Below are 13,417 nucleotides of genomic sequence, written 5' to 3' on the forward strand. Positions count from 1 at the left end.
TTTCAACATCCAAACACCTCATATACAACACGGCGACCCTCACTCTCCCCACCCCAACCTCACCACCCTTGCTTTTATATGTTGCCATGCTTCTTCGCGTTCGATTGTCTTTTTTCTTTTCTTTTTTATTTTTTATACCTTTGTCTCATCTTCTACCACTGGGTGTCGTTCATCAAACCTTAATTGAGCTTTTTTTCTTCGTATCGACGATTATGCTTTTTTTTTCTTTTTTTTTTTTTTTAAATTTCGATGCACAAATCTTAATTACGATGCGTTTTATTGAATTCGTTTAGACGAGACTGATTAATCGCATTAATTTTCCATGTAATTTGTACGAAACAAAAATTCGGCATATTCGATGAGTTTTTTCTTTTTCCCATTTTTTATTTTTCATTTGTTCTTCTATTCAAAATAATCCTGAATTTAATTTTTCGTTTAAATACATGGAGATCATAAAGTCGTCGCAACGCATAATAAAATAGTGAAAAAAAAACCCTTGGCATCGGATGATTTATTTCGAATACGAGATGCAAAAATATAAAGAGAAAGAGAAAGAGAGAAAGAAAAAGAGAATAAAGAAGAAAAGGGAAAAAAATTGAGGACAAAAGGGTGAGATATTCGTCGACCGTAAACGGACGCCAAAGATTCATCTTTCGAAAAGGTGTCCGATTTTACGGCTGATCTAAGCGGCCTTGCAAAACTTCCTTCGTGACCTCCTTCTCCTCCTCAACGTTTTCTACTTCTTTTTTTTACCCTTCTAACAATAGTGAAGGGCCAACATTCTTACTAGATTTTCTGCTTACATTGAAACAAGGTAAACATATTACATAAATCGTCCGCGAGATTAAGCTTTCACGTGTTTCTGAAAGCAAGCAAGCAACTTGGTGATGGTAGTCAAGCGAGAATGAACGATAAACGGATACCCAACAGGCTCGAAAAGGTGTGACAAGGTTATCGTAGGAATATTAAATATATTGGCGAGGAGGCTGGTCGCATAGTCTACAACGTGCACCGAGATGAATGGAGATTAATGTATAACGTTATACCTGTCCTATACAACACGTTTCTACCTGTACTCTCACCGATCCCTTCCTACAACCCCCATCACCCACCATCACCCCATTCCCCATCTTCCCTCCTCCGACTAATCTACGTCCGTGAGACTCATTTTTAATTCATCACACGTTCCGGTTTAATGTTAATAAGTCACGGTTAGTTTTTATCCGACGTTATTTTCCATCGACTGACGTTTCACCTGACTTCTTTCCTACGGAATATGATTAATAAAGATACTTCTCTCTCTCTCTCTCTCTCTCTCTCTCTTTCTTTCTTTCTCTAGTGTCGACCGATTCGGATTATTATTTTATTTATATACATACACACACACACACACACACACATATATATATATATATACACTATGCTTGGTATATACTCAGGCATGTATAAAGAAATTAAAAATTTTAATCTTTCACACTAAACTTGATGTTAAATTTTGACTACAATATAAGCTAAATTTTATTTTAATTTTTAATCATGTTATTTTCTTTTTTTTTTATTTAATAATGTCATCATTGATAAAAATGAACTTGTTCGTTATCGAAAAGTTCAACGTGGGACGTATATGTTCCTATGAAGTATCAAAATAACAAAATTTTAAACAAATTGGTGCTATCCTACTGGAACGAAGTTAATAAGTGAAAAATAGTTAACATAAATACAAAAAAGATGATATCATCCAGACAATGTAAATTGAAAGAACGATCAGAGGATTCGGGGGGTAATGTGGTGGAGAAATAGGGGTGGTGTGAGTCATGGTAGAAATTGTTTCAATCCTATATAATTCTTCTCCTCTTACCCACCCTCTCTCTCTCTCTCTTTCTCTCCCTTTCCTTTTCAATTTTCTTTCTCTCATTTCTCTCTCTAGTTTCTCTTTTTCTCTCGCCACAACATCTTTGTTCGAAGTTCGAGCCTTTGTAACCGGAAGTAATTACTTCGGTCTGTTATTCCACTCCGCAGAAAAGCTTCTCACCGTTTCTATCTCTCCTTTCTCTTTCGTGTAGATTCGGCTACAGTAACTGGTAAACGCTTTACTTTGAGTCACTAATTAAAATGACACGGCTTTGCACGAAGAACCGTTCTCGTTGCTGCCACACACCGCGTAAAAAATAGACAGAAAATAGAAAAACAAAAAAGAAGAAGAAAAAGAAAAAGAAGACAAAAAAAAAGAACAAAAAGAAAGAGAGAGAGAAAGAGAGTGCATGCACGTGCCAGCTCAATTTTTATTACTCCTATTTATACTTCTCCCACTACTACTACTACTACTACTACTACTACTACTACTACTACTATCACTATACTTTTCTTCCACGAATAAGAAGAAACTAAAACAATTTCTCGAAATACTAAGCTAGGATTTAAGGTTCGCTTTTTAGTTTAAGGACAACAGTCCTAAGAATATCATATCGTACACCAACCCCGTAATGACATTACTACTACCCTTTTCCTGTTCAAAACCTTTTCCCCTTCTTATTCCACCATCTTATTTCATTCTTTTTTTATTACTCCTCCCCCCCAAAAAAATGTCGTCTTGGGAAAGACAAAAAGATACACAAATGCAGTCTCTAAGTTATAAATACATACACACACATACACGCATACATACACAGTCACCTTGCGTAACAACAAATGCAACCCTCGTGCAATATAAATTCGTCTTGACTTTAACACTTTAAGATTACGTAATAATGGAAGGAAGGAAGGAAGGAAATAGAAATAAGAAGAGGAATTCAACAGGACTGATGTGTTTTACTCTGTTACTCTTCCACCCCCTCCTACACCGTAACCTTTTTCTTTCCCTTTTTCGTTGGTACTTACTACTACTACTGCTACTACTTCTTCGTCTTCACCACCACCACCACCAGGTGCTTGCCCTCGTCCCCTTCTACCAACCCTTCCCCTCCTCCCCTTCTACCACATTTTTCTCCTTCACGTCTGCTCATGCGACCCACTTCTACTTATCGTACGTTTCTCGAGTGTACTCGAACGTGCTCGAGTTCTCCTTCCTCGGCTTCACAAGCGGGACCTTTTAATTCTACTTCAAGATCGTGGCACGTTCCCCCATCGAACGGGGTAGGGGTGGAATGGGGGAGGAGAGGGAGAGCGTATCGGACCGCGATGTAATCCGTCTGCTAAAAGTTTTAACGACGACGTGACGTCTTCGCGAAATACGACCCCTGTAAATCGAATCTCACGAGAAGAACTCACCAATCTCTTTTTCTTTCTCTTGCACACACATACGCACACATACACACATACAGATTCTTTCTGTGTATTACTTCGGTGTGAATTTTTGTTTCTTAGAACTGTATAGGACAATCTTAAAAGAGAAAGAGTTTTGAAGAAAATCAAAATAAACGAAAATATTGAGAAAGATAGAGCTTTGAAGAATAAGAAGAAGAAAAAGAAAATGAAAAAAGAAAGAAATTAGAGTAAGAGCCGAAAGTAAGTAAGTAAGTAAGTAAGTAAGTAAGTAAGTAAGTAAGTAAGTAAGTAAGTAAGTAAGTAAGTAAGTAAGTAAGTAGAAAAGAAAGGAAGAAAGAAAGAAAGAAAGAAAGGATGGAAAGAAGGAAGGAAAGAAAGAAAGGATGGAAAGAAGGAAGGAAAGAAAGAAAGAGCACGATTATTTTCTTTTGGAAGTTGAAAGGAGAACGGACCTCTTAGAAGTACAATGCGGATCTAAACGAGGTTTCCTCGAGCCAACATTAAGGTGGCCGCCATAAATTCGGGGTTTTGATGTTCGGAGAAAAGGCCACCACCACTACTACTACCCACTACCACCATCAGGAACATCAGCACCGGGTAACATAACCTCGGCGGGTCTTCTCTTTTCGCGGCCAGTTTTCCTTCAAGAGGTCTTTCTTTCTCTCTCTCTCTCTCTCTCTCTCTCTTATGGCTTTCGAGCTTTTTCAAGAGAAAAAGAGAGAGAGACGTAGCCAGTAAAACGGCGCGGAAATGGTTCCCAGAATGGGTACGGGGAATAAAAGTAAGACGAGACGCAGAAAGGAAACGAACACCGAAAGGCGAACGAACCACCAAAATGCCGCGAGGAGAAAATTCACGATCCACGACGTTTCTAGTACTTTTCTACTTGCCCTTTTACTTGAGACCCCGTGCGTGCGTTCCTTCACCACTACTATTCACAATCACCAATAGAACTAACAGCAGCAGCAGTAGAAGCAGCAGTTGAGTCGTACGAAATAAAAAAGAAAAAAATAAGAGAGAGAGAGAGAAACCAAATTTTCCTCTTTTCCCACAAATGCACAGATATTATACGCCGAAACTTCGATCCTCTCGAAATATCCCTGAGGATACTCTTTCTCTCTCTTTCTATCTCTCTTCAACTATTCGTCGTTTCAATCGAAAACGTCGATCGTAAAAAAAAAAATTTCTGATTATCGGGAACGCGTTCGCTGCTATCCAACATTTCTATCTTCTACCTCTATCCCTCTTTTTTCTTCCCTCCTTCGATTCTCTTGCCATCCTCTATTTCTTCCCTTTTGTCTTTATCCCAAACCCTTCGCATTAATACCTTAAGCTCCGAGTTCATCGAGAATGCAAGAAGTCTTTGAAATTTTGTTCCTTCCACCAAGAAATATTATTATTACATTCTATCTCGATACTTCCTCTTTTATTTTTTTTCTCCCCCACTTCGTTCTGACGAAACTCATTGTTCGAAATTATTCGAAGCAATCCGTAAATGATGTAGAAGAGACAAACAGAAAATGAGAAAGAGAGAGAGAGAGAGAGACATTTAGTCTAGTATGATACTCTCATTCGGAGAACTGGATCATCGTTCTGCTACGATATTACATATATAACTCGACTCCACCTCCTGCCACGACGTTCCGCCATTTACAATTCATATCGTGTCTCGTGCATGTACGATGAAGTGACTACCAGTGACCGGGCTTCTGCGTCGACGTTACCACCCTCTTCCCCTTTACCCTCTTCCCACCGTGTTACTATTGGTATCGTTGTTCACTCGTATTATCACTCGTGCAAGTAATAATATGATCATGTTTCCAATAAATTCAATGATCTATACTTAGTCGATCATTCCTATAAGAAATAATTTGAATCTTATTGGCAAATTAATATGACAGAACTAAAATAATCAGATAAAAGATTTTTGCAATCGTATTTTTGTTATCGTCGAAGTTATTTGTTAGATTTTTTATACCTTCCCCCTTCCTCCCAGCTTCATCCTCCTACGATAAATCAATGATACGCAAGAAGATAAAATGATTGTCAAAGATTAAACTACTAACACATTTTCCGAAAATACCTCACAAATGTTTCGAGACACTCTTGTCAAGTTTCAATTGAACGAGAACTATTCTAAATTTTCGTAAACTTCTATTCGAGCAATGTAGTTAGGGTCTTCCGTTATGTGATACACGACAACAGGAAGCTTTAGCAGACAAGTATTTCGATATAAAGCGAGCATATTAGATGCTATTCGTTCCGATCAGATGTTATTAGTAAATAGTTTGAATTTTACATAGTTAGATCCTGATCGCGCCTGAGATCACTTTATTTCTTTTAGACATTTTACAATTTATTTACATTTATTAATTAACATAACCAAAAAACTTTATCTTATTAAAAATGAAAAATTTCATTAGATTTTTCTTAAATTGTTTTCGACGATTCCAAACGACTCGTTTTCTTGTTTTTCTCTTTAACTGTGTGCAACGAATTAACAAAATCAGAGCTTTTTTCATTCCTCGTTTAAGGGGTTATATCTAGTTAGAATTTTCAAAAAATCGATTTTTTTTGCATTTTTGGAATGTACATATATTTAAGTATATTCTCTGAAAATTTGAAGCCAATTCGATAAATATTTTCGGAGATATACCTGAATTTGTAAGGCCACGTCAGAGTGTTAGAAAGCAGGTAGAGTAGGAACCGGAGTAGCAGCTGCACTCACGACTCCGCGAGCTAGTAAAAGAAAATGCAGAAACAGTTGAAAAAGGCGGAAAAAAATTGCAAAAAAAGTACTTTCAGGGAAAGGTAAACTCACGGCTGAGTTAATAGATAAGCTGACAATTTACTATGGTTTGGCAATAAGGAGAAATTGTGATTCTGTGAATAATATGTATAATACAATTTGGGAAACATATTATCACTATTGCTCGACTGATAAGAAGCCTCAGCACGAAATGTGCCCAGGTGGAGAAGGTTCATGGTATAGTTGGCAGCAAACGCTAGCAACAAACACATTATTTTCTTACACCCATGATTATCCAACTTTACCAGCTGATGTTGCTGAAGCAATATATCCAATTTATGAAGACCTTAGCAACGTAAAATTATTGGAAAGGTGTGTTGGTGGATTTACACAAAACAATAATGAGAGTTATAATCAGTTAATATGGAAAATAACTCCAAAAATTGTTCCATGTGGCTCTAAAGTTGTTGAAATAGCAGCTTACATTGCAGCTGGAATATTTAATGAAGGTAAAAAATCATTATTGTACTTTATGAGTGCATTAGGACTTTTATTAGGCACCGCAGCTCATTCTTATGTCGAAAAAAAGGACGCAGAGCGTGTGATGATCTCTGACACGAGAGCGCATGGGAGCACGCGAGAAGGAAGAATGGCTCGACAACACCAGCTGGACTTTTATTAGATGCTACCAATACGGCAAAAGGTCCCTCTTATGGACCTGGAATAGATGATACCATGTAAGTTGAAGAAAAAAAATTGTAACTATGTGTAAACTACTTCTGGAACTTTAAACGCGTTTTTCTCAAAACAGTTTTTTCAAAGTCGGTGATTTCGATTTCTCAAAAATGGCTCAACCGATCGGTCTCAAATTCTTACACAATTTTCTGAGATATATTCCTCATGTATTGGACGAAGGAAAACATTTTTTAAAAATTATTACTATTTTTTTTTTTTTTTATCAATTTGGAGTGAAAATTTCAGTCAAAAACGAAACATTTTTTCAAATAGACGCCATTCTGTCAAAAATCAAAATTTTTTTTATTCCTGCGATTCAATACCTGCATTAATCTATCCTTTAAAAGAATCCACAATAATTTTTGATTTCATATAATCCAAACTGCCGATATAGAGATTATCTCCAAGCGCCTTTTTTTGAAGGTTGTTCGGGACATCATCTACAGGAGCAGTGCACATCAATATTTTTACATGATCGACGCGCTATTGTATTCTTAAAAGTAGGATGTATTTGAATTACCATCACTTGTAATTGATAAATAAAAACTGTTTCTATAAAAAATTCATAAAAAGACATCTTTTTTGAGCCTCGCAACTAGGTATAACCCCTTAACCCTTATCAGTCGTCAGGTTTTTATATCAATGATTCTCACTAATAAGTTACAAGTGGTTTCGATAAATACGCAACCAGATTAGTCAGTATTATAAGAATAACTAATTCTTATTTTGTTGTTGACTGAATACTACAAATCTCTATGAAATTATTAATTAATTATTAATAACATATTTTTATTTGTAAGTAAATTCCCACACGACTTACGACACTGATACGAGGTTAAATTTATTATTTTAAATTATTTTTTGATTTATTTTTTCTTCGTAACATTAGCTTAGTTAGACTAAAAACTAAAATAATAAAAATCGATAAGTCCGACGACGTATTTCGAAAGTCACGTCAATCGTTCGTTCGTTCGTTCGTTCATTCGTTGGTTCGTGTTGGTTCGTTCGCTACAAAGGCATCGTCGTACTGAAATGCGATATGATACAAAAAAAGCTATCTCCGTTCGTTTTACCGTTCGGTTCGGTTCGATGCTGCAACCGCTGCACCGTCGAAGAATCACCGAATAGGAAGGACGATCGGTGAGAGAAAAAGAGGGTGGGATGGAGAGAAAAAAGGCCTTTGTACCCTCAAATGTGAAACCGACACTTATAAAAATCGCTTTAGACGCGAAAAACGAATTTAACTTCGACAAATATTCCTTTGTCGAAAAATACACACACACACACACACATCAACGCATATGGACACCTTTATTATATACCAAAGTACGAGTTATGAGCAACTGTATGCGTGCATTCGTAATTCATTCTCAAACTTTAGTTAAACGTTACTATACAATATTCAAAACTTAATAAGAAAAATGTTTCATTAATGAAACAGTAGAACAATAATTCATTCGTAAAATATATGCGTCTATTATGAAATATATATATACCGAGAACAATTGTACTACGAGTCTCACACGTGCTTGAAAGCCAAGAAGTTAACAAAAATTAAAAACTAATTTAACTCATACATTAAACCTTTGCAATCCGCACGACTTTCGACGCTGGGTAGCAGCAACTCCGCGCGACTTCGCGGCAGAAACGGCACATTTACAGACCTTCGTATTATTTAGTATAACTTTGGAACCAAATAACAGATTCTAATAATGTTGGACTTATATTAATCTATAGACATCAAGGTACATATTTACCTAAAGAACTTTTACCAAAAGAACTTATTTACAAAGAGAATGTATGTGTGTAATAGCGTTGCAATTGAAAAAAAGCGAGGGTGTTCCATTGTATTTGAAATGTGACACTATTTGATAATATTTCTTTGTACATTATAAATCTCACTATAAAATGCGAGATATGCTCCTATAAAAACCTTTCTTCTACAAATTCTTCTTATTGCTCTTCTCAAGTTTCGGCAAAAAGTTCTCGGACCGTCGTGAGCACGCGTCTCGCATTCTCTTAGAACACAAAACCCGCTGACATTTTTTTTATAAATCTTTGTTATTTTACTATATTTTGATTCGATGTGTTATGCTATTTTAAGAGAAACCATTAGGGAAACATGCAAGTCTCAAAAAGTTGTGCTGAAATAACTTATTTCCCCGTAATTACTAATAAAATTTAATGTCTCATACGTTGAGACAGCGGAGTGCAAAGGATTAAAACACGTTTGTTGAAATAAGCGAATATACTACACAATTGTTGTAAGTTCAAATTTAATTCATAACATTCGTTCACAAGGTTGTACCAAATTATCTAAAATCATCGAATTATCTTAATCCATTCGAGATCACGATTTTTTTCGAACACGGTTTACAAGAGCCATTTCTTTTTTTTTTTTTATTATATTGCCAATTTTACAATGCCTAAATTTTGTTTTTTTTTTTATACTTTAAAGATACTATTTATACAAAAAGAACATCTTATCTCGACGAATACTTTACTAAAAATTACTGATAATAGCTCAGTATGATTGCACACACGGTATGCAAGTAGAATGGATTAAGATAATCGAAAAGAAAACAAAAAAAAAATAAATAAATAAATAAGAATAAAAAAATGAAAAGGTACGTCAAATTGTATAAAATAGCAAGATCGCGAGTTTGTTTAGCAGGAGCATCACGAAGCACAAACAATTTCGTTAACGAGTCGGAGCTATTAGGCCCGATCGAAACTCGATTCTTGCGACAGATGTTCGTACGTGCGCGAAATCGTTCGTGCATGGCGTGTATCTGACATCAGGCTGCGTGTCACGTGCGATCGCCTCCGTTCGTGCGTGTGCACTTTACTTCTCCCATGCGATCACCACCACCACCATTACCATCACCATCACTATCATCGTCACTAACACACATATGCGCACGAGCTTACATATTTGTCTCTCTATCTGTCTCTCTCTTTTCATATATGAGAACTTATATATATACTACATACACACATGCACATAATATAAGAACATACATGATACACACTTCTACATACCGGACATATCACCGTGTTCACGCGCGTAACTCGCACGAAAACACACTTCTCTAAGCTTTCGATCGTCCCAACACCTTTCACGCTTGCATCTCGTGTGTGTTACGAGAAAAGGTGGGAGGAATAGTTTCCTCTCCCCTTCCCGCTCCCATAAACGTTTCTCGCGAAGTATTGTTACGATAAAGTACACGAATGTACGTTTTAGATCTTATAAAGGTACGACATGGAAACGTTTAAATTTTGTCGTGAAATGATATTATTTGAACGTTGATACGTTGTTTTTAATATATAAAATATCAAGGGATGATGATGATGATGATGATTATGATAATTATGATGATGATATGATGATGATCCATCTTTATCTATACGTTGTTTCATCCCCTTTTTGCCATATTTATTTTTAATCGTATCCGAAAGAGCAACGTTTCGTTAAGTAGGTCAAATCTAAAGAGAATATTACTCGTTTTTTTTCCTCCTCTTACTCATCCCGTTATCGACTGACTCTCTAGCATCAAAAAAAAAAAAAAAAAGAAAAGGAAGAAAAAGAAGAAGCACTACTTATTGGAATAAAACGACGACCGTCAACTGGTCACGCAATTCGAGAGAGAAAAAAAAACGAGACTCGTCGAACGACGAGTTTTTTAATTTTCAAAAAATAAGAGAGAGATTGAGAGAAATTGTAGAAAAATCGTTAAACTCACTTGAATTCTGTTTTTAAAATCGAACTTCCCCTATATAAACTTCGTCTAGTAGTAGTTCGTCGACCCGAAGATCCGATTATGTAAATCAATTTTTCTAACCAATCCTAGGCTATACGATATCATAATCAAATTCACCTAACTCTTTACATTCTATTTCATCGATCTAATAACGGACAATTTTTTTTCCCACTAAATAGTTTACTTCCTATTTCAAATATTGCAATAACGATAATATTGGGTTGTTCGCAAAGTGATTTCGTTTTTCTTTTGTGAAAATAAAGACAATTTTCGTTTCCAGGTTAAACCTAGGCCCTTCAAGTTGTCATAAATAGTTGAATGTAATAAATTTAACCTCTCACCGATCTTACGTTTTGGTATTTGCTGGTTTGCATTAACTAATGACTTTATTGTGTCAGGAAAAAACGAAATTACTTTCCGAGCAACCTAATAATATTCATTTATTTGATTTACCAAAGCGTTACGTAGTAAAAAGCTATTCTGGAAAAAAAAGAATTTCCATAAAATTTGCATAAAATGATATAAGATAAAGTAATATATATATATTACTATATATATATATATATATATATATATATAAAACACATAAAAATAATAACAATAATAATAAAAATAATATAAAATATAAAAAAATAAATAATATAAAATACAAAATAAGAATAATATGAAAATAATATAAAAATAAAAGTACAATATAAGAATTAACGGAATATATACATAAGTATCATTTACATAAGCAATTGTATAGTCAATTAATTTTAATTGTTCCAAATTGTTTGCGTCATTATATGAAAGGTAACCCTTTTTTCCATATGATAAATATACTAGACATTATATATACACTCATACAAAATGATCTTTCAAGAATGACGACACAAACAATTAACAAATTCAATCGTATCTTCAGAAATTCTCATTCTCACCCGAGCAATAATTTCTAACAGAGAATAAGAAACGACTAAAGGATTAAAACAGATGAAATGTAACTATGAAGGTAGAGAAGAGAAAACGTATTTACTATCAAGTTCCCGTAATTTCCTGATTCATAGCTTCAACCACTCACACGCTCTCATTCTCTCTTTCTTAAGAGAAGCAACCAACCAACCAACCAACCAACCAACATACCAACCAACCAGGTAAATAGGAGAAACAGGGAAAGAGAAAATCGTACAACGTCGAAGTTGCTAGTTGTAATGGTTCGTACCTGTAGATACACATACACACGTATATATTACGTTAACGCATATGCACCTGGAGCTTGTACACTTACGTGTACACCTATACACTTTCAATAAACACATACATACAAGTATACGCGTACATCTTTATATAGCTTGTCGCGGATTATGTAGACCCGCGTTGAAACATGTGTTCGTTATATCGCTCCGACGGAGTTAGTAACTCTTGGCTAAGGTTTCCTCCCCACTCTTCCCACTCTCCACCCCCAAGCCCCTTCTCTCGACTCTACACGTCGCGACGAGCTTTTGCTGCTGTTGCTGTTGTTGCTGATGTTGGTAGTGGTGATAGTTGCTGAGTTGCTTCGAGGGAGATGGTTGGTGGGAAGAACTAAGGAGAAGAAGAAGAAGAAGAAGAGAAGAAGAAGAAGAAACGAAGTGAAAGAGAAAGAGAATGAGAGAGATAGAGAGAGATAGAGAAAGGGAGGGTTTGGTTACAAGGGGTGGGTGAGTGAATGGGTGGACTTTCACGTACGTCGGTTCGTACACACCTGTGCACTCAAAGTAACGCCCGAACACTGTGCTTAAGTATATATATCTCTATCTTTCCATGTGTGTATTTGCATGGATGAATGTGTGCGTATATGTACCTACTATACTATGGGTAAATATTTCACGTGACTACGCTCCCGCGAATTAAGCGGCTTAAGTGGATTAAGAGACGACTAGCCATCCGCCATTGTCGCGTCGTACTTTTTCCACCATCGACTTGTAGCACGATCCTGACTCTGTCATTAGACAACCTAATCTAACCGATGATAAGTTAGACGATCAAATATCGTTCTCTTACCAGTTTTCTTTTTCCTTTTTTCTTCTTTTTTTACTTTCAATAAACTTTTACGATCGATCGTATTTTTTTTTCTTTTTTGTTTGTTTTTTTCTCAAAGATATTTCGTGGTACAGACATTTGGTTGAATAATTTGTTTATTTTTTTTTTTTTATATTACTTTTTTTCAATCGATACTTCAACTTTTTCCGTAAAGAAGCAAATATTAAAAAAAAAAAAAAAAATAATAATAAAAAGGTAAAGAAGAAGAAGAAGATTATTATGGTAAGTTGGTAAGAACATAATTTTCGTTCCCCAGCTGAAGTTTTTATATCTTTTAAGGGTGTAACTAGTCAGGGCTTGGTATTTACGAGTTGGGTCGTCAAGAAGGACGATGTTTTCTCTCGTTACTTTGTTCGACGGGACTAATTGCGAGACGATCGCACAGGTGTGCACACAAGGCGTGTCGAATAAGTTCAAGGACCGAAGGAAGGAAGGAAGGAAGGAAGAAGGAAACAAATGAACGAGTAAAACGAGAAGGCCGTTCGATCGCACACCTCTTCAAACTCTTCCACCCCTTGGGCTATGGTTTAGTCGTTGGCCACGTTAAGATAGACGATACTGCAATTTTCTTCGATCACTTTCTTCGATGGTTACACCCCTATACACTTTGCTTTTATTAAAATAGAAAATAAAATAGAAAAGAAAAGCAAAGAAATTTTTATTTTAGATTTTCATATTAACCGACGGATTAAAACTTAATCAAACTTGTCTTTTTTTTCAACCCCCTTCATTTTGCTTTTCCATTTCAATTTCAACTGAAATGAAGAAACGTGGATGATTTTTTTTTTATCTTTCTTACTAGGGATTTTATATTTTTAAACTAATAACACGAAGTTACTTAATT

At 35.6% G+C, this 13,417-nt stretch overlaps 2 protein-coding genes across 29 annotated transcripts in view; one reads left to right on the plus strand and one right to left on the minus strand.

Moving 5' to 3' along the window:
- Window positions 1-13,417, minus strand: part of LOC107065823 (CUGBP Elav-like family member 1-A) — a 402,374-nt gene that overhangs the window by 367,091 nt on the left and 21,866 nt on the right. The window lies entirely within an intron of this gene.
- On the plus strand, window positions 5,985-6,754 carry LOC149031491 (uncharacterized). The gene is given in 2 exon segments (XM_089175825.1): window positions 5,985-6,686; window positions 6,689-6,754. Coding segments are annotated over 2 exon segments (594 nt in total). The 5' UTR covers window positions 5,985-6,158.

The sequence above is a fragment of the Polistes dominula genome, unplaced genomic scaffold (genome assembly GCF_049000335.1).
Source record: "Polistes dominula isolate Pdom_NZ unplaced genomic scaffold, Pdom_raw_medaka contig_19, whole genome shotgun sequence".
NCBI classification, from domain to species: Eukaryota; Metazoa; Arthropoda; class Insecta; order Hymenoptera; family Vespidae; genus Polistes; species Polistes dominula.